The sequence below is a fragment of the Populus alba genome, chromosome 15 (assembly GCF_005239225.2).
Source record: "Populus alba chromosome 15, ASM523922v2, whole genome shotgun sequence".
In the NCBI taxonomy this organism is placed as follows: domain Eukaryota; kingdom Viridiplantae; phylum Streptophyta; class Magnoliopsida; order Malpighiales; family Salicaceae; genus Populus; species Populus alba.
In genome coordinates this window covers 14951479-14974490 of record NC_133298.1, presented here as the reverse complement: position 1 = coordinate 14974490, position 23012 = coordinate 14951479, and the positions used below count along the sequence as shown (strand labels likewise).

General features: G+C 29.7%; 1 protein-coding gene across 1 annotated transcript; it reads right to left on the bottom strand.

Moving 5' to 3' along the window:
- Nucleotides 1-8137: 8137 nt before the first annotated feature.
- Nucleotides 8138-10100, bottom strand: LOC118057445 (transcription factor MYB35). Its single transcript, XM_035070022.2, has 3 exons — nt 9628-10100; nt 9385-9514; nt 8138-9277 (listed from the first exon to the last, which is right to left on the bottom strand). Exons 1-3 carry the CDS (start codon nt 9758-9760, stop codon nt 8425-8427), a joined length of 1116 nt encoding a protein of 371 aa, XP_034925913.1. The 5' UTR covers nt 9761-10100; the 3' UTR covers nt 8138-8424.
- Nucleotides 10101-23012: the final 12912 nt, after the last annotated feature.

The following is a 23012-nucleotide window of genomic DNA, read 5'->3' as shown; positions in this document are numbered from 1 at the left end:
GCTGGTGGATCTTACCAAAAGCCTACAGAATCTTAGTGAACCATGATGGGGAGAAGCTAGCCCTGTTTTTTTCATTGTTTGCTTAGAAAGACAAAGGGAGGTTCAACTCAAAGGCCCGCAATTAGCTCTGTGGGCTAGGTTTGGTGCTGTACTGAATGCCCATGGCTATGGAATGGCAATTTAGCACCAAGCTAAACGGTATAGATCGAGTATCATCCTCCATTTCTTCAAATCAAACCAAGAAAATGAAGCTCTCTACTTATCCCTAAGCATCAGATTTTATTACAACATGATGTTGTACACCAGGAAACCGGGTAGATTCAATAATGACAAAATGAATAAAGTAGCATGTGCTTCAATCTACAGCAACTTTTTATTCTTTATTTGAAAGGTTCCAGACCAGATTTGATCGTTGGATGCTTAAGACTCCCATGCTTAAATCCTACTTCAATATGATGATGCTCTGGTTTCTACCTCTCTGCTGATTAATTAAAAAAATCTGCTTCCCAAAAAAGGCTTAAAGGATATTGGGGTGAAGGAAAGCTAGAAAAGGACTCGTTAATTCTTTGGTAATCCGGCCTCCTGCTTTTCTGTAACTTGCTGGCTATAGCCATACATCCACCCACCTCCCCCCTCCATCAGGAAATCTCTGTTGCGGTAAATCGAGTCATCGAGCTTGTTATTATACAAGGGATGCCCTAGAAGCTAATAATGTTCTCTAGACCGAACCTCCCACTACGCCGCCGTGAAGCTCTCATGTCTCAGTGAGCCATCAAACTCTCTTATTTTTTTTCAAAATGACTATCGTCAAGGGCTAGCTTCCCGGCAGCCAATGTGGAGAGTTAGCTTACATTGCTTGCCAATGGTACCTGTCAAGTTTAACCAGAATATTTACACTTTAGTAGTCATCAAGACTAAAGCCTTAATGTTTGTCCTTTTGGTTAAATCTTCTTGTAATGTTTTTTATTTTTATTTTTATTTTTTATGTGTCAAGTATAAGCAACGAAGTGAGAGTAGTGTTAGAGAAAATAATAAAGGAATTGCTTACTCTCCCACCTAACTTCAATATAAAACCAAATAATTAACTAAAAATTAAAGCAAAGAGTCAGAAAGCGATTTCCGAATCCATCTCAATGTGGAAGAAACAATCATGAATCATGTAATTAGAAGTTTCTTTGTTCATATATTAAGAAATAGGCAATCAATAGGGACATGAAAAAACTCCTTCCTTTTCTATTAGACTTCGCCATTAGGTAGGTTATCTTTGATGAGAAGTTACAAAAGAAGCTTTGAACTTAAGAAATCACTTGATGTTCTTTGTTGAAATCTTAAGCTTTGCGGCCAAAGTTTCGTGTTTGAGGCCATCATTATACTGTCAAGCCTAACTAAAAGCACAGATCATGAGAATCTGTCATCTTCTTTACGATATTTGCAGAGTTGGAAGCATTCTGAATTCTGATTATCTTGTATACAAGCGTATCGTAAGTATCAAGTTGGTAGTTTAAGCCTGGGGGGTTCGATCCATTTTAAGAAAATGGGAGCATTAGTCAGCTATGGCGTTGAAAAAGAATCAATGCTATCGATGGAATCGTTTTCCTCGAACCCTTTTGAGTCTTGAAGAAGCAATCTCCAGGAAGTTGAAAGGGGTTATCTTAGCTGCCATTGTTATGCTCCAGCCTGATGAAACCTCGGCCTCTGTGTTTTTCATAGCTAGAAGTCCTTGAATGTATAGATAGATTTCATCCAAGAACATCATCTCCTTCACATGGCCATCATTCTCTCCCCCTCGTAATATTTTGCTTCATTTGTGGACTTGGCAAACGTGCTTCTCCATTATTATTATTTTTCAACAAATTGAACTTTGAACAATAACGGGGATCTATATTTGATTGTGCATCTCCAATTTTAAATTAATAACCAATTTTACAAAATTATTGTTAAAAAAAATTAAAACAACAAGGACCAGAGTTTACATAATTAAAAAAACAAAGCCTTTTCCAGTTACACTATGCAAAAGACATGAAAAACTTCACTTTAATCCCTTAATATTTCTATTTTGCTTATTTGGTCTCAGATATTTTAGATTATTTTTATCACGTTTTAGTTCCTTGATGTTGAAAGATTAGAGAGGAAGTTGCTGGGAAAAGAGAGAAGAGAGAGACATCGTTTGATTGGTCGCATTATGAGCATAAAAAAAAAGCCTATTTTGGTGTAAAAAGATTTATCTAGAAGAGGAAAATTCAATAAAGGTGTTGTTGCTTTTTGAATATTCTTGAAAAAGTAAATTAAGTTTCTTAAAGTATTTTTACATTTAGTTGAATTTTTAGAGTAGTTATAGAGGGTGTTTTGGCATTATAAATGAATTTATTAAGATTCCTACTATGTTTTAAGAGTATTTTAAAGTGAAAATAAATCAAAAATTAAATGTTAGAGTTAAACTCTAATTACCCCAATAATTATAAAAGGTAATAATTGACATCACAATACATCATCCACCTTTAAAAAAAAGAAAGAAAAAGAGTCATGGTTTATTGGCGTTTTCCTTTTAGACAAGGCACATACGCCTGGTCTTCCAGGGCTATAAGCCTTTGGCATTTTTTTTTTAAATTTTTTAATTGGATTTTAAAATAATATCCTCTTTCTCTCATTTTTTTAATCTATTTAGTTTAACTATTTTTGAAATGATAATAAATTTTTTGGACTGTTTTTATACATATAAAAGATAATCGTAATTTATCTTCTTTTTCTTCTTTTTAATATATTTTTAAAATAGATTAGTTGTATGTGTATATATATATATATATACACACACACGGACGCAACAACTATAGTAAATATTCAAGATAATATATATATTTGGATTTTTATATTTCTTTGATTTCATGTTAGGAAAATTAACTTTTCTATTTAGTTTTTAAATTAATATTAATAATTTTTTATTTATTTACAAGTCAATATATTTCTTAACTCGTATTATTATTAAACATATACATCATCTTTCTATTATTCATTTAATAAATTTCATGATTTTAAAAAGCATGTATAATTATTTGAAAATTTTTTATTTTTTATATTTGTTTTAAATTAATATATTTTTAATATTTTTAAATTATTTTAATGAACTAATATTAAAAATAATTTTTTATAAATTTTAAAAAATTATTAACATACAATTTAATATAAAAAAATATTAAAAAATAATCATAACTACATTTACAAACAAGGGATTTTTAGCTTCTTATGTCGATAAAACAGCACCCTCGACTTGAAGTTACAAGTTTAGGTATAAATTAATATTTCAGTATTTCAATAAATAAAATATTTCTGTATTCTCCTCGATCGTATCTATAATCGTACATTCGTTTGATTATTTACTTAATCATTTTGTGTTTGTCAATTTCTATCTTCCATGCCTCCCAGGTGGTGTTGATTGGTAAAGAGGATGCGATTTTCAAGAGCTTAAACTCCCTAAAATTAAGAATAAAATCAGCTCGCATAAAGCCTGAAATCAGGCAAAAGCTGCCTTTTAACTCATCATACAGAGTTCATGATGGCTGTGCTAGCAGTCATCATTGCGAGCTTGGGACTTGCAAAAGCATGAACTTTCTTCTATGTCAATGCCATTGTCAAAATAACAAATGAGTAAGAAGATATCGGATCTTCCCCATTAAAAAATAAAAAAAACTATAATATATACTTCAGCATGTTATTAGATTTATTCACAACTAATACCCTTATAAATTATAATATATATAATGCTCACACATTGTTAAAAAATCAATTCAATCAAAAAATTTAAATTATTATTTGAAGTCTCAATATATAATTTATATTATTCTCTAATATACTCTTTCAAGTGAAAGCTCTTTAAACTTAAAACTTTGATAGATCTATATTATTTTTGTGCTTAATTTTTATCAAACAAGTAAGGGTGATAAGATTCGAACTCGTAAGAGTTAAAGAACTATTTTAACCCAATAACTTAAGTTGTTAGGTAAGGTCTTAATATATGATTTATATTATTCTCTACCACACTCTCTCAAGTGAAAGCCCTTTAGACTTGAAACTTGTACATGCCTACATTACCTTGTGCTTGATTTTTATCAAATAAATGAGGATGGTGAAATTCGAACTCATGACCGTTTGATCATCAAGACTCTGATATTATGTTAAAGAACCATTTCAACCCAATAATTTAAGCTATTAGGTGAGGTCTCAAGATATGATTTATATTATTCTCTAATAGCGACTACTTAATTATTAAAACTCTGATATCATTTCAAAAAATTAATTCAACACAATAATTTAAGTTGATAAATAAAATTTCAAGATATAATTTATATTATTCTCTAACATACATAATACTCTTAATCTTCTCCATATGTGAGAAATGTACACTTGCTATTATGGATATTTCAACCCTAACTCGGAGCCCGATACCATTCTAGCAACTGATCAAGCTCTAGCAGCAAGCTGTTTTACTCGAAGCTTGGGAAGGAATTCCTCGAGGAGGATAGGTGCCCTAAGCCGGAGAATTTTCTCATTGCCAGCCTGTATTGTGTGATCGTTAAAACGATAGAAGATACATGTAAATCTCATGAATAAAGCTAGCAAAGCAGCTAAGGTGATCTCCATGATGATAGCTCTTCTAATTAGATTCATGAACATTACCCCTTACATTGACTAGATGTAAAGTTACTAAGACCCCTCCAATATTATTCATGTCGGTGTAGTTTTACCCATCGGACTAATGTCTCGACGAGCTATCATTACCCAAAGCACATCACTAGAACTTGTCGGGACACCGTTATTTGACCAAGATAGAGACACCATAATCCGACCAACCAATCTTAAAAAGGTACATCCTTTTAGTACTTCCAATGTTTTTACCCCTTCCATTTTTTCATTTTCATGGTTATGATCTTTTGTTTCGATTAGATTATAATTAGAACATGTTAATTTGTAGTGCTTTCTTAACTATCTCCTATGCAATCGGCTTACATTTTGGACCCTTCCTTTCCCTGAACTCAGATTTGTTTTAAGAAAAATCAAATTAATTATTATAGTTTAAAATACAAGGCTTCAAGAGATGGTTTTTATAATTATTATCACTCATCACATGCGAAAACACAGGGATAATTGATATAGTTTTTTCTATTAATAGTTTTATTTAATCCCATGAGATTTAAAATGACGTCAAGTAACTTTGCAGGCTAAACACCCGTTAAACTAATTATTATACCTAGTTGATATGGAAAGTTTAATATTTACCGACTGTTGCTGCTGCTTTTCCCTTTTATCCTTTAATAATGACCTTGTTTGACTTGCCCTTCTTCTTCATGTTAAAACAATCAGTAGTTGGGGAACAAAATGTGATGTTTATATATCGGTTGAGATTGGTCAACTGATCACTGGCATCATGGCTATTTACAAGCTACAATCCCATAATTAATTTGAAACTGGATTAATTTGCAGTAATCTTGGTTCGAGCCAGGTTTTCTATAGTTAACTACGACGTGAAAGTTTAACTGTGTTAATGATTATTTATGATGATATGATCACAGATTCGTGAGAGTTGAACGTTGCATTAATGATTATTTATGATATGTATCTTGCAAATCTTGAGAAACACACTTTTTAAACAAACTTTTTCATTGCATGCATTAAAGTCCAACACCGATCATCCTGATGAACCTCAACTTCATCAATAAACATCAATACGGGGTATAAAGCCGCTTGGTGTCAAATATTTTGAAACAAACCATGGGTTTGAGCATTTTATGGAATAGGTTTTACATATAAAGGAAACTTTTATTTTTTTGTTACCGTGGATGTCTGGGCTAACTTATGTATATCTCGATTAATCTCTTGAAGCTCTGAAGTTAACAACTAGATAAATTTTTAATAGCCATGAGATTTATGACACTCGAATTAATGATCTCTAAAGAATAAATTTAGAATTTAACTAGTTAAAATATATCTTTTAGAGTTCTAAGGATACGTTTCTTGATACTATTCTTGAGTGAGAAAGTAATTTCAAGAATCAAATTATATAAAAAATCCATCAATTTAAAAGTTTTATCAGCATTCGCATACTAGCTATCACCATCTATCACTCTTAGTTAAGTAATGCCAAATTTATCTTGAAAAAATACGTTGTTTCCTATGGAAAGCATTAATTAATTACATTCAATTCAATGTCACGTAGAAGAAGATCACAATTCGCAAGTTGGTCTAATTTCTACGTGTAGTTCATAATAAATGACCCAAGTCATGAATTGAAACCTAGCTTAGCTAATATTATTTGATGATGACCTTAGGTTACTTCCGAAGAACCTCTTGGGAATTGATAGCATGGAAAGATTGGTTCCAAAAAAATATATAGCAATGCTTTAGTTGGCCCTGACCTCGTCATCTTCCAAGACTGTGGATATCCAGACGCAGACATTTTTGCATGTCTTAATTAGGTAAAAAATATATATACTAGAGAGCAGCTTTGTTGCCATTACATTCATCCACCACATGTGGCGGAACCAGAATATTTTAAATGAGGAGACAAATATATTATATATAATATGCATTAAAAATTAATTTGAAATAAATATACCACCTCACATAAAGTAAAATTAATTTAAAAATACTTTAAACATAAAAAAAAACTTACATTATAATCATTCTCTTTAAATTTTTATAATAATAAAATTAAGTTTAATTACATACTAATTATAAATCTTTCATATGAAATTCATGATAAAATAAATATCAATTCATTACAACTCATTTCACACACCTATTACAATATAACATCTTATATATAATGCATGGATATAGATCAACATTGATAGTTTAAATTTATCATGATAAATTATTTTTAAAAATAAAAAAATAGTTTTTTTTTTTAAAAAAACCAACCTTTAATTTTACAAATATCAATCTTTATTTACTGATAATAATTGAAATGTTTGCTTATTCATCTCATAAAAAAATTAATTCCATACCTTTATTAATCCAATTAAAAATAATATAATTTTTAATTAATTTAAAACAATTAAATTAATTCCTATTATTCAAAAACAATTAAGGGGGCAATTGCCCCCCTAATATACCATGTGGCTCCGCCACTGTCTACAAAGACTTGTTATGCTCGTGTGGTGATTTCGTGTGCATGAGTGTAGTATTTTTTTAAAAATATTTTTGTATGAAAATAATTGTTTTTATTCTTGATATTATTACATTAAAATCATAAAAAAAAAATATATGGTGCCGTAGCATCTTGTGATGAAAAAAATTAAAATGATGAAAGATTTGATTCCGGACCTCTTTGGATTTAGGCATATACATGGGACTGGCAAGGAAATGCACTGAATTGGCACTTTCCTAGCTATACATCGTTGTCTCTCTCTCTCTCTCCAAGAAAGCACACCGAGGCGCCATGTTTTCTGGCTTTCACCGCAGCGTTGAGTTCAGGGGGTGGTGGCAGCCCTTAATTATTTGTATATTAGTTTGCACATATCATCCACGAAAAGCACCGGAAACCAAGATGATTGATCAGACCTTCTATGTACGTTACTCCAGTTGACCCTTGCTAATTGTTTGCCCTTCTTCTCTCTCTTTCAAGATATCTATATCTCCGTGACAATATCTCTCTCCAATAATGGAGAGAAGCTACGACAGACAGCCAATTTAAGCCTTTTGGAGGGACTCACGACACCAATGCATGGAGATGGAGGGGCCTGGAATAGCAGCTGGATTATATGCTAGGAAATCAGCATCTCGGATACGACTATAGGCCCCTGGATAATTTTGTTATTAGGACTCTGCCAGAGCTTCAAAAACATCACAATCAAAACCTACCACGCCACCCCTCTGATTATAAATTAAGTATACATTTATATATATACACCACGATTCATGCACATTCAATACATTATATACTAATTTATTTATGATGGTGATGGAGTCCAACTTGGTCTGCTGTTAAAAGTTCCTGCAAGGGAAATTGATTTAAAAATTGGCGAGGTTTTTGCTTAATAACGGTGTGTGTAGATAGCTTAAGCCGGCAAAAAGACAGACATGAAAATAGCATTATAGCTAATATATAATAATGATGGTTAGTTAGACACCAACTAATTAAAGATTATGACCACAGAATTAGTTTTCACTCTTGAACTTGTAAGTACATTATTTTGAACTGTCCTGAAAACAAATACAGAAAGAAAAAGAGAAGTACACTGAAAACAAGAAGGAACATTGCAGATTAAAATTCAGAGAAGCAATATCAGCTTAGTCTTTTTTTTTTTTTTTAAATCTGGTTAAACAAAAAGAAAAAAGGCAATCTCAAACATTCCTGTACTATCAACATCTCACGTATCTGTTTGGAGAGAGAGAGAGAGAGAGAGAGGGGTAAATTAATGAATTTACAGTTCATATCTGGTGGAAGACATCAAAATTTGCTCCTGTTATATCTTCTGACAGCGACGTTAACGGATAGCTATTGAAATCTACTGAATTCTGATGAGTATGGAGCCGTCCAGCTTCATGCCATGGACTAGGCTTCAATTCTTCTGTCTTGATCCCATTGACTTGGTGATATTGAAACACCGACTCTAACTTATGATCATCAGAATCCCATGATGAGAAAGCTGCTGCATTCTCCACCATATTGTTCATCTGGTATCCTGCATAATTGCTGATGTTTGAACTGTTACTGGAACTTTCCTTTGCCTCGTTCAAGAACATTGAACTCATTCTTGAAGCCGAGTTATCGGAGAAATCCGTCCCACTCATGCTTCCATGGTCAAAACTTGTTAAACTTGGCATTGAAGTGAATCCAAAGTTTGAACTTGTTTCAAATTGGTTTTGATCGAGAGATCTAACAGTTGGATGATACACACTTGAAAGGCTTGGATTATACCCAGTAAGATCAATACCGGCAGGGAATTCAAAGTAGGATAAGGGATCATAGGCTTGCTTGTTGAGAAATTGCTCTCTTGAAACTTCTGGTAATCCACTGCTATTGTAAGTAGTATCATTAATGAGAAATGCTGGCTCTTGTGCAGTGAAGTTTGATACGATTGGCAAACCTTTAGACTGTGGTATTTGGAAAGATGCCTTTTCTGTACAATCCTTCTCCTCTTTCACCCCCGCTTGACATAGAGGCTTGTGGGTTGTTGGGTCAATACCTTGCTTCATAAGCTTCTTCTTCAGATAGGAATTCCATAAGTTCTTAATCTCATTATCTGTTCTTCCTGGTAACTGTGCAGCAATTTGAGCCCACCTGCAATTAAGAATTCAAAAGAAGTGAGTTCCCATTTCCATTTGTGTATCAAAAGTTGAAGTTTTTTAGCTTTCTTTAGTTGATATAATTATTGGATCAATACACACCTGTTTCCCAAAACTTCATGAAGACTGATTATGAGATCCTCCTCTTGCTGAGAGAACATTCCTCTTTTAAGATCAGGCCTCAGGTAGTTTATCCATCTCAACCTGCAACTCTTTCCACACCTCTGCAGACCTGGAAGAATCAAATCAAACAGTACTTAATGTTAAGACCTTACGAAAACCAAGACAAATGAAACTCAAATATTAAGGGACAAAAATGCCAAATAGTATTTGAGGAGTTGTTACCAGCTAGCTTAGGAACAGAACTCCAGCAACCAACACCAAATCTAGTTATATAATTGAGCAGTTTCTCATCTTCTTCAGGTGACCACAAACCTTTCCTTAATTTTTGCTTTAAACAACAAGAATGCCGTCCCATTTCTGCTCAAAAGATTACAGCGATATGACAGTATGTTATCAGTGAAAACTCTAAGCAGCTGCAGCAGCCACTATATAACAAGATGGAAAGGTATAAACGAGGAGTCGGTACACATTTATGCCTAAGTTGTAGGAGTGAAAAAGTCAAGAGTTTGTTCAGGTGATTTAAAGAGAATAAGAGGAGCGAGCCATACTTAGGATTGACGTTATAATAGAGAGAGGAGAGGGAGGGAGGGAAGGAAGATGCAGAGAGAGGAGGGGCTGAGGAAGGTGAAGCAATCAAGTGGTTTTTACGCAAAATCTGGTGCTGCTTTTGCATTGGACCATGGATTGGTTTTTAAGAAATCTCTGTCTCTAAAAATATATAAAGTGTAAGGGAGAGAATTAAATGAGAACAACTCCATAAACGTGTACATTTTTAATAAGAATACAGTTTACACATTCATGCTCTGTAACAAAGATATTATTAGTCTCAATTGTGTGTGTCTCGTTCCTCTAACCTCATGCGTGGACACTAATTACGTCATGTAACAATTTGATTTTATATGGTATATATCTTTAATTAATTACTATCTTGTAATAGAAAGGACGTAATTAAATAGTAGAGAAAAAAAAACCTGTGTTTTTCGTATTTTTTATTTGAAAGAATTGAAAATCTTTATAATTAAAACTATCTTGGATATATTTATTTATAGATCTTTACTTTTGTTTCGCCAATTAAAAAGGGTTTTTATTTGTATTTGGGGTGTTAGAAAATATAATATATGTGATTTTTTAAAGTGTTTTTTGTTTGGAAATATATTAAAATAATATTTTTTTTTTTTTTAATTTATTTTTAATATAAACATATCAAAATGATCCTAAAAACAGTAAAAAAATTAATTTAAAATAAAAAAAATCATTTCTTTAATAAAAACAAGTTTAATCTCAATATTAAACAAATAATTACTCGAGATCTCTTTCGTTCAAGAAATTACAAATAACATGTTAAAAAAAATCATTTTTTTTTTAATAAAAAAACAACTCGAGATCTCTTTCGTTCAAGAAATTACAAATAACATGTTAAAAAAGAAAGAAAGAAAGAAGGTATAAAGAAAAGGAAGGGATCATTTTCCTTCAGGAGAAATTACTAGCTATAATGAAAATAAATTCCATCAATTTTTGTTTTTACAAGTTGGCCTTAGCTAGGAAAGGACCCGTAAGAAGTTTCCATAGAATTGGGTGTCCTCACGCTTGCTTGATGACTACCGTAAGCAGCACTGCATTTAGGAAATCATACCATTTTAGTACTTCAAATCTTCTTCTTCACTGTTCAAAACCAAAAAGAAAAGAAAAGGAAAAAAGAAAAACAAAACTTCTTCTTTTTCTTTCCTTTTTTTTTTCTTTTTTCTTTTTAACTTTTGAATACAACAAAAAGATTAGGAAGACGGCCGACAACAGTGCATCAAGTGTTGTGGGCTCCACGAATAAGCATGTTTGACTCTTAAGGAAGGAGCTCCTTCCTAGCTAGTGCCAAAGACTTCGGTAAAGAAAATCATCTAGAAAGAAAGAGCAACGTAAGAAAGAAAACGGTGGCAAATGGAAAACATTATTTTCGTTTTTTTTTGGGTGCCATAAATATTAATTATTTTTATATGTATTTTTTATTTTTACTATTAGTATATTAAAATTATAAAAAAATAAAAAAAATTAATTTGATATTTTTTCAAGTAAAATAAATTTAAAAAATATTTTGAAAAATATGTTAAATAAAAAGCTGTTTGGAAATGTGGTTGTAATTTTTTTATTTTTAAAAAATTATTTTTGATATCAGCGCATCAAAATAATTTAAATTTTTTTAAAAAATATTAATTTAAAAAAATAAAAAATTCAAAATTTTTAAAAACACAATAATAACAAACAAGAAACAATCATACCACATGCTTCTTTCATGTGAGCTCAGTAGAATTATTGGATGTTGTGATGTGATTTTTCTCCCTTTTTTATTATTTCTCTTCTCCAATAGCAATCAAACCAATATTTTGATTTCCCATGCCTTTTTCTTCTGCACTTCTTCATTTCTTTTCATATTATGTTTTTCCTACTCGCTAGCTCTTTCTCTCTCTATCTTTAGTTGTATTAATTTTTCAAGAAAAAATAAAAACCTAAAATACATTAAGAAATTTTTTCACTATTAGAGAAAGAATGTATTAAAAAAAATTATTAATTTTTTATTAAAAAAAATTATGTGACTCGCGTTAAAACTAATTAACCAATGTTCTGTTTTGAAAGTATGGTGATGGTTGCTTTTCAAAATATTTTTTGTGCCAAAATACATTAAAATAATTTTTTTTATTTTTTTAAATTTTTTTTAAGATTAGAGTATTAAAACGATCCAAAAAATATAAAAAAATTAATTTTTAATAAAAATAATTTAAATTTTTTTAAAATATAAATACAATCATGTTACCAAATAGTCTTAAGTATAGAACAAGGGAGAGCATAAATGTAGCCATCAATGGGCGTATTAGCCACCGACAGGCACACGTAGGAGAATAATGGAAAATACGTAGCCAGCCAGACACCTCATCACTACATTTCATGCCCTAACTTTTTTCGTTTTGTCTTTTATCCAATTTCACCGTATTTTATTTTATTTTTTATGGAAAATAATATATAAAAAAAACATACCATACATTCGCAATTAATAATGGGCCATGAGGATCTTCGGTCACACGTGAAAAACAACTTGTCGAGATGTGAAAGAAAACATCATGACGTAAGAGTTGCCTCTATAATATATTAGTTGTATAAATCCAAATATATAATAATGTTAGCTAACTACTTGTTTACGAAAAGAAGGTATCCATCAGAAGATCAACTCCTAGTTACTCTTAATCAATGTTTGCTTCTCTAATTACCAATTATTGCTTCATTAAATTTGCTTCATCAATAGCCTTATGATTCAATATTTGTTTATTTATTCAATAGCTAGTAAATTACTTGTACAATATTTGTTTATTTATTTAGATTAAAAGGAGGAGGCTTTAAGATAGGTTGAAAGGAGCGAGAAAAAAAAAAGGTGCTCTCAACTTGTTCTCTTTAAGTACATGTTATGTAGCGCTTGAGAAGGAAAGGAGGCAACGAGACATTCTTTTTATTATCTCGCAATGGCTATGGACATTCCCACCGTATTTAATAGTTTTATTGATGAATTTTTTTATTGATATTTATACTAACAATCCATTTATTATTATTTTATCAATAAGATTATAGAACAAAAAATGCTTTTCGGTAATTTCTAGTTTGTTAGTAAGTTCATTGTTAATAAATTTACTAATGGCTTTATAGACGGAATATGCATATTAAAAAATAAAGTAAAGATAAAATTCTTGTAACAAAATTATTTGTAAATAAAATTATAAAGTGATTACAATTATAAGATTTGTTTTGAAGGTGCTCATGAAGCACACTTTCAATAGTTATATTCAACAATCAATTTTCAAAATTCATCAATCAACTATGTGATGTTATAGAATTCTTTAAAGTTTGCTCTAGAATTTCTCAAATAGTATTGAAAAAATGATGGATTTATTAGGACTAATTTTTACTGATCTTCTATCCTTCCGTTAGGGTTTAAAGGGACTAAGGTAATTGGTTTAAAAAAGCTTCAAAACTCTTGTATCATTGTACAGTACTCTTTTAATTTTACCCTTCCAAGACACTAGCAAAAGAAGTGCTTAAAAGTGAGTGGTGTGAAGCAAAATAGATTGGAAAATTGCAAGTGTAGATTGTAAAGATCCTAGAAACCAAAAAACAAAAAGGAAATTTTAAAATTGAAATTCTCAATAAAAAAAAAATCCTAAACAGAAATGATATGTAAACACCAAATCAAATAGAACTGCAAAGTTAGAATTTTAATTTGGTTATATTCCCATAAAAAATTAAGTTAATTTTGGAAATAACTATATTAATTAAACGTAAAAATCAAGTATGGAACTATTTCAAAGAAAGAAAAACAATAGAAAAGCAAATTTTCAAAATTAAGGTGAGTGTTCACTTTACTTTTGTTTGCATATAAAAAATGGAAGAACTTAATTCAGACAACTTGAACATAGATATTTTACACGAAATGAGCTTCAAACTTGCATACATGTTTCTCAATTACTCCTATCTTTCCCAATAAATACATGTGCCTGTTCTTTACATGTTTTGTTTTAAGATAATCTCCATGCCCATCACTATTTCAATAATATTTTTATTCACCATTTATTGTTAGAAAGAGTAATATTAAAATCATTTTTAAAATCCCATTGAATAATTTAACCTTTTTTTAGCTGAATTTTATTAGTCAAACGATCAAAAATCCAAGTAGTACTACTTTCACTTATTTCTCGTGCAATGAGGTGAGAAGTCTAATTCACACTTTAACTCAGAGCACAAAATTTCCTTGCAATTACCAGAGAAAGATGCCTTTTTTTCCACTTAAATTTAAGTTGCTTCTATTAAAATTTTGTTTCCAAGTGGAACAGCGATTTCGAGCTTTCATGGGTTGTTTGTTTGTTTTTTTTAAAATATTTTTTATTTAAAAAAATATTAAATTTTTAATTAGCGATTTTATAATAATTTTGATGTGCTAAAATTAAAAATAAAAAAAAAAAAATCTAAAAACACTTATTTCAATAAACTTTCAAACACAAAATCTATTTTAAAATATATTTTATACTACTAATCAAATGCTCAGAACTAGAGGGTTAAAAGTCTTCCCCTGTGTTTTTCTTTGTCGAGAAGCTATTCTTCTCATTCTAAAATGACATCTTCAATTATAAATAAATTTCTCAAAATGGAATCATAAAACTTTGTCGATCAATAATTTTATATATGCTTTAAATTGGTAGTCTGTCTATTCCTTCTGCAAACGTAGATCTCTTTTTAGAATTATTTTTCCTGGAATTTTATGCATTATTCATGAAAAATGACCATAAGATTCTGATTTATAAAAAATAAACAAAATTAAATCATGAAATTAAATTCTCAATCAACTAAATATTGAAGGTCAAAACTTAAAAGAAAAATAATTAATAAAAAAACAAAAGATAATTTGATTTATCCTTGGTTAACTCTCTAAACTTATGACTTGGGTAATGAAATCAAATTAATTTTGTGAAATAAAAGGTGAAAAAGAATTACAAAACTTAATTCCCAAACCAATCTAATGCTAAAAATTTAATTAAAAAAAAAATTAATCAACTTAAGTTAACTTATCAAACTCGCAATTCAAGTTATAAGATAGGGATAATTTTAAAGAAAAAAATAATAAAAAAAATATTAAGCTCAATCCTCAACTCGTGTAATGTTAAAAAATAAAATTAAAAAAAAAAACAGATTTAAAAAAAAAAAGTTCATAGTTGACAAAAGAATACAATGAAAGGACTATTGCTATTTTGAAGAGAATGACCACATAAATCAAGGAGAGAAAAAGAATGAAGAAAAAATAAAAAGAGATGACAGTTGCCTCCACCAGCTACACATGTTACACCACCGGGACGGCCTCATCTAGACACTTCTAAAACCACCAAAGATGCAACATTGGAAGAAGCCACACACGTGCTAATAGAAAGCAGTTCCTGCACAAGAGATCTGCATTTTTAAACAATAAAAAAAATTGTTAAATACAAATTTAATTAACCTCGTTTAAAGGATCAAATTGAGAAATAAAAAATAAGGGGCTGATCATTCTTCTACTAGTGCAATTTAGTCCCTGAATTTTTAAATAAAAAAAAAATTAATAATCAAAACGGAAAATTTATCAAAGCAAAAAAAAAAAAAAAAAAAACACAAATCCAGCGAGAGCACAGTGATTCAACAGTATTTTTGCCATGTGATCTAAGTTTTGTTAATTAATTAATAACTAATAGGCATTATGAGATTCCCATGTCAGCATTAGAGTTCAGACAAAAACTAGGCCGTAGCATGACGATGATGTTGAGGCGGCAAACACCGTATAGTCAAAATCAGAGGCAATCAAAATCAAGGCTGTAATTAGTTTTGTCAACGACCATCAGTCTGTCTTGGAATTTGTTGCCAAGACAGTAGAGTAGACTACACATCGTCTATTCAGTAATTGTTGTCGAGGTTGACGTGTCCTCGTAAGGTAATGTCATATTGTTACGTAAGGGATTACCCCAATTCTTGGTAAATCTTGATTTGCCTTGTGAGTTTAATTTTATCTTCATTGATTTCTCAGTTTAACCTCAAAACTTAAAAGCTTGCTTTGTATTAATAAAAATAGTAAATCGTTTTTGTTATTTAAAATTTTCATTCGGTCTAAAACACAAAATATAAGTAAATTTCTATTTTCTTTTAAAAGTTTATAAATCATCTCAATATCATCTTAAAAATAATAATTATATCAATTAATGATAATGTTGAGAATAATAATAATAAAAATATATATATTTTTTTGTTCATTTCTATATCTCACAAGATACTCTTAAATTTTGAATTGCTATAACACAATTTAGCCCCCCTTTTTCAATCATTGACGGTTATATGTTTTAGTCATTAGATATTTTTTTTTACAATCTCGTCCTCATATATTACATTCATATAGTTTTAAACATAATAACTTATTTGGATTCACAAGCTAATTTTATAGATTAATCAACATTGACAAGATGAGGATCAAATTTCACATATAAAAAAAACAGTTTTCTTTTATCCTTTTTACTATTCATGGGATATAAAAAATTCATTTTAGTCTCTTAAGTGTTTTTTTTTTTTTTAAAAAAAATTATATTTCAGTCCTAAATTTTATTATTTTTTTTTATGTTTTAGTTTCTAAAATTTCAAAAAAGAGATTAGCTAGAAAATGGAAAATTTAAGACAAAATAGTGGCCAATCATATTTTAACAATAAAAAAAGTTTATCTTGATGTCAATGGTTTCTTCTTGGAGTAATGGGATTGATAGAGGTTTTTTTTTTTTTTCCCCTTTGAATATAAAAACATCCAACCACTTATATTTTAAATGTGAGAATTATGCCTTGTTTTCATACACACGTTCCAAATCACTATTCTAGGTTTAGTGATCCTTTTTATATTCATGAGAATATATATGCCATTTTGGACAACTTTAACAAGAACACAAAAGGTATTTTTATCATTAGAAACAAGTACAATGCATCTTATTTTAGGTATGATTCTTTAGAGTTATGTTTATTTTTCTTTTAGCATAACTAGTCTTTTACCTAGATCTATATATAGTAGTTAGGGTTCCTAGTTAATATAAAACTAGGTGGTGACTTTTTATTTTTTATTTTTACCCTTTAGTTTGCCTCATTGTCCTTTATGATAAAATGATGACTCCACTAATGATTTTAAGAGCTAAGCTTTATATGTTTGATTTCATGATAATGTATCTGTTATACTTTATGTTTTGAATTCTTACCATATTTGTTTTCTTAAACTGCTCAATGTTTTATTATTTGATTTTGCATATTTTGTACAATTAATTTTGTTTGAATGCATTTCAAGTTTGTTGAGATTGGATATAATTTTATGCATATGAACACACATTACGTTAAGTTATCAATAAGGAATTATGGTTCCCCAATGAGTTTTGCCCTAAACTAACACTCATGAAATCTTAACTCTTGTCAAAAGTCTACAAGGTCAAAACTAGTTATTGATGTAGATTTCTTCGGTCTATACTTTTTATGCCTTGTAGGTGTCGAGTTGGCCTTTTAAGGTTTGATTACTCGAGTAACGAGGGATCCTTTTTAAACCTTTAGGTTAGCCAACTTACATACATATAATGGATAAAACTTTTCTTAAGGATGTACTCTACATTATAATTAGACAAGTTTTACTTATTAGCATGTTCATGCATTCCCATATACCTTTATAAAAGACATGTCACGTTTTTGAAGAGCCAAACTCTCACCATAAACCTACACAAGGCTTATGAAGAAGACTAATAATGAAGAGAAAGCTTTTTTGGAATAGAATTGATAAAAAAAAAAATTAAAAAAAAAATTGAATTGAAGAAAAGTGAGATAGCTAGGCTCACTAATATGCTTTAATATAGTTTCCAAAATAGGTTATCTAGTGAAGGGTCCTCTAGTAGAGAGAATATTCCAAAAATGCACACCCCATAACAAATCCTATTTGCTTCTGAATATCTAGATATACATCCAGGTTTCCATCCATATCTAGTAGGGGTTGCCAACATGAAGCTATATTTCATATAAGACCACCTAACCCGATATATTTTATTTTATAATTAGTTTTTGAGAATGTCTCATCCCTTTTTGGTATTGCCATAAGAAAAGTTTTACCACTCTCTAGAGTTGATTGTGTGAGGGGTTAATAATGAAAAGCCTAAAGAGGAGTTATAGGTTGAGGAATTTTTAGCAATAAAAATACGCTTCAAAGTGATTGGGGGCATGAATTTGTATGATTTTGTGAGTGCATCAAAGATATGTTTGAAGCCAAATATGGTCATCCTTTAAAAGTTTAAAGTACCTAAATTCTTCAAATACACAAGAGTTGAATGTTCAAAAATACCAATCTAAAATTTTATTATAACAATACAATTGTAAAAGTGATCAATGATAACAAGCTCCTCATTTATTTTTTCCATGAGAGTTTGAGTGGCATTGCTCTTTTATGGTATATAACACTAGATGGAAGTAAGAAAAAAAAAGTGAAAGATTTAACTGAGGCTTTTGTGGTATATAAGCCAAAAAAATATTAATTTGAAGCAAAGAAAAAAATAAAAAATTTTAATTTTTTTCAAAAACATTTTTAAAACGCAAAAACAAGCGGGGCCTAAGTTTCTAGTCGAGGTAGGCCACCGTTCAAGTTGACTATTTTAAGTTTCTAGTCGACGTAGATCACCTCTCAAGTTAACCATTTAGATTTCCTATCAAGGTTAATCATTTCTCAAGTGACTTATTTTAGATCTTATGACGAACTTGGTTGCCTCTTAAGCTGATCCTTTTAAGATTTTTCCCATTTAAATCTTCTATTTAGGTTGGTCACCTAATAACTTTGGCCCATTTAGATTTCATATTGAGTTTGGTCGTCTATCGAGTGAACCCATTTTAGATTTTTTATTGAGATTGATCACCAAATAATTTGTACTCATTAAGATTTCATTATCATGATTGTCACTTAATAATTTGTACCTATTTAGATTTCATAACAAGGTTGGTCACATCTCAGTTAGACCATTTTAAAACTTATAAATAACAATAGTATTTTCTAAAAAACTAATTAGTCCTCGGTATTTTTCTTTAAAAGCCCGTCGATCTAATGATATTTTCCATTTAAGAAGCCCATAAATTTAGGCACCACTCAAGTTGACCATCTTAAGTTTGTAGTTAGCTTCTATTAAAGGTAGGTCACCTTTTAAATTGACCATCTTAAGTTTCAAGTTGAGACAAGTCACCTTTCAAGTTAACCACTTAAGTTTCCAATCGAGGTAGATTGCCTCTCCATTTGTTTATGTATATTTCCTATCAAGGTTGGTCGCCTTTTTAGTTGATCCAATAACCCTTTTAATATTTCTCATATTTATATTTTCTATTAAGGTTGCTCAACTAATAACTTAGACCTAGATTTTCAAACTTATCGGTCATGAAAGGATTTTTTAAAGAAGACTGTAAATTCTTGACATTTTTTTTCAGTCTACCAATCCAATGACATTTTCCTTTTTAAAAGCCAACTAATATGATGACACTTTTCTTTTAAAGTCTACCGATTTAATGATATTATCCTTTAAAAGCCCACCAATCTAATGAAATTTTCTTTTAGGCTAAGCCTACCAATTCGATGACAATTTTCTTTTAAATAACATTTGATTTCAAAGTGAAGCCCATCATTATGATGAAAATTTATTTCAACGCAAAACCCACCAGTCCATTGACAATTTTCTGTTTATATGATATTTCAAGTGAAGCCTATTAGTTTGTTGATAATTTTTTTTAACCGTCTTTTCTTTACAAAACTTACTATACAAAGTAAAAAAAAAAAAATGAATCCAATGACTTTGTATTATTAGTATTGTAAAGAGTGGGCAATTATCATAACCTATTTCAACCCCTTATTTAAACAATATTTAAGGGGGAAAATAAAAAAAAATAAAAAAAACATTAGAGAGTAAAAGGGCAATCAAAGAAGAATAAGGATTAAAATAAATTGAAAAGAGTTTATATCCCCTTTTAAAACAACTTGTGGATAGAAAAAAAAAAAAAAAGGAATCAAGAAGTTGAAGAGATATAAATATAGTAGGATAAGGACATAAGAGATGGAGTAAAGTTTCATCAAGTGGTGAACTATAAATAAATAAGAGATCATGAGAAAAAAAGGAGGATAAACTAAAAAATGAAAGCACAAAACAAATCCACGTAAACATTCATAGAGAGATAAAGAGAGAAAGTAAACATACACTAAGAGGAGATACCACAAGAAAAATCCCCTTCCTTATATATATTAAAGAGATTTTTTAAAAACATTTTCTGTCAAAGAACCAGTTAGCACCACGTTGGATTTTGACCAAACCACCACTGATGGTGACAACGCCGATATATAGCAGTTGCCCAGCCAATCCCTTCCTCATTCAACAAAAAAGCTTGTCAAGAGTAGCCCAAATGATAACGAACTAGTATAGAAAAGGAAGAGAACATCCATAAGTTTTTTAAACTCCAACATCCATTCTTGGCGACGTTGATCGACACCGGTAGCATGGAGAAATCAAGGAAGAAGCTACACTTTTGATCTCACCGTCCATGCACCATGTCGATCAATAGAGAGAGAAATTGACGTCAGCAGCTTCACCTCTCTACCTGAGTATGCAAGCCACATGAACGCCATTATTTTCCAAACTTTTCATGATTCTAACACATACACAACCCCATGCCGATGCTATTTCTGGTGTTTTTTCGCATTTATCTAAGGGTAAAAATGTCATTTTCTTCTTTTTGTTTACCGATTAAAAAACTTATTTGCGTGATTTTTATGTTTGATATGGTTTTTCAAGTTTGTATAATGTGATTTTTGTAATTTATATGTGAGTGTATTATGATTGGCTCATAGATATTGTGTGGGAAAAAAAAATCTATAAATCAATTTTTTTTATTCCAAAAAGAAATTAGCTAAAATCTTTAATTATTTATATAAAAAAAAAAAAACATGGTAGTAATATTCTTCATATGTATACCTATATGTGTAAAAAAATATTTTAATGGTTTTTATATAAAGATTGATCGATTAGCAATATAATCACATAACAGGTTCTTTCAATTTGATGTCAAAACTTTTTTATTTTCTTATGATAAAATAAAAAAAATATTTTTTTTGTGATTTAAGTTTAACTCAAGAGTAGTATGATCACTTAATAGGTTATGTTCTTTGAAAGTTGAGAAAATCATTTGTTTCAAAGTTATATATATCAAAAATATGAATTTGATATGTGAGTTGAAAGGTTTCTTTTTTATTCACTTTTCTCTCATGCAAGAAATTTTTATTCTGCTAATGAAATTACTCTTGTGGTGACAACATTTATTTTTTAAAAGATAAACTTTATCTTTGTTTGTTAAATTTTTCTCTTATCATCATCATCATCAATGTGTGCCAATTGTGTTTTAAAAAATTCATGCGTTAGGAGATGACTCCATCATTTTGAGTGAAATTAGGTTAGGACCACTTGACCTGAGAAGATCTATTGAGTGTGAGAGGTGGCTTTTAGGCCTATTTTAAGCATATACCGAGAAAGAATATAAGCTTAATTTGACATTCACCATTATTTTAGATCTAACATTTGTATCTTGAAGGGGAGTATTCGGCCTTGTTGTTTGGCCAATGTCTCAAATCACCGTCTTAGGTTTATTACTATTTTTTTGTATGAGAATACATATACCAGTTTAGCTCGACTTGAGCACGAGCATAGTTGGTATTTTTATCATTAAACAAGCACAATGCCTTATAGGTTGTTTGAAACCAAATCATGTGTCGAATTAAATTCAATTCATAAGTAAATTTAAATTCAATTGATAACATATTATAATTTTTATATTTGGAATAAAATACTAAACTATAGAATCAAATTCAATTATATTATTTAGAATACATGTGAAAATAAATTAAATTAACAATAATAACTACTTTGCCTTTAATTTCAAAAAAAATTTTTTTGTTACATAAACTATTTCTTTTTGTTAAGATAAGCAGAAACTATAGCTCTAATTAATATCTTCATCACCATATATAACCTTTTATGGAGTACTCACTTTAAGCCCTCAACTCCTCTCCTTGTAACACCTTTTTGAAAACTTATCTTAAGGGAGTGTTTTTGAATATGTAAGTATCTTATTAGAGTATAAAAATCTTGCCTGTTAAGGGTTATTTAGGAGATGATTTCAATTTTTTGTCTAGGTAAAATTTAAGGGAGAGGCTTTATGCCACATTCTAGCTATACCAAGCTAGCCATTGGAAACCAAATTCTCCTTTTGGTTTAAGAGAAAGAGAGATAGATAGAAAATAAGTGAAGCAAGAATTTAGTTAAATATAATAAATAATACTCAATTTGGAATTGATGAGATAAAGTTAGTTTGTAAAGTTATTTTGTAGGGTTATTTTTTTGGAGGAAAGAAAGAAGTGAGTATTTTTGGAATATTATTTTAAATGTTAATTTTAGAAGGAATTATTATAGCAAATCAAAGGTTCCTTCTCTGATTTGCTTTTACACCTTTTTTATGAATTTCATTTCAAATTCAAAAGAATATTTTTAAAGAATTTCAAACACAAAAATTGATTTAACCCTATGATTGGAAGTCAATTCACAGGGTTCCAAGCTGTCTATTAGGCAAAATATTTTAGGGTGATGTATATTTTTTTTTTAGCATAATCATTATTTAGGTAGAACTTTGAAGACCAATTAGAGTTTCTAATTAAAATAAAATTAGGTAGTGAGTCCGTATTATCCATTTTTACCCTTTAATTCTCCTTAATATCGTATCTGATCTACTTTCTATATCTTATTTATATTTAAATGAAGGGTAATAACATAAAGTAATTTGAAAAAAAATAAAATGACACTTTGCACTTTTTTTTTTAATTTATATGAAATGTCAACTACAACTAAAACTTTGGGGAAAATAGAGCAATAAATTATATATAAAAAAATTCAATTATAGAAAGATCACAACATAAATATTTAAACTACAAAGTATATGATCTGTGTTAGGTTCTTCCACTTGAAAAAAAACTACTC

What these genes read in the sequence shown, in the direction of transcription:
- LOC118057445 (XM_035070022.2), bottom strand. Translation starts at nt 9,760, where the DNA reads ATGGGACGGCATTCTTGTTGTTTAAAGCAAAAATTAAGGAAAGGTTTG. An exon ending in TTCTGTTCCTAAGCTAGCTG is followed by an intron (nt 9,515 to 9,627) that starts GTAACAACTCCT and finishes TGATTCTTCCAG; the next exon opens with GTCTGCAGAGGTGTGGAAAG. An exon ending in CATGAAGTTTTGGGAAACAG is followed by an intron (nt 9,278 to 9,384) that starts GTGTGTATTGAT and finishes TCTTAATTGCAG; the next exon opens with GTGGGCTCAAATTGCTGCAC.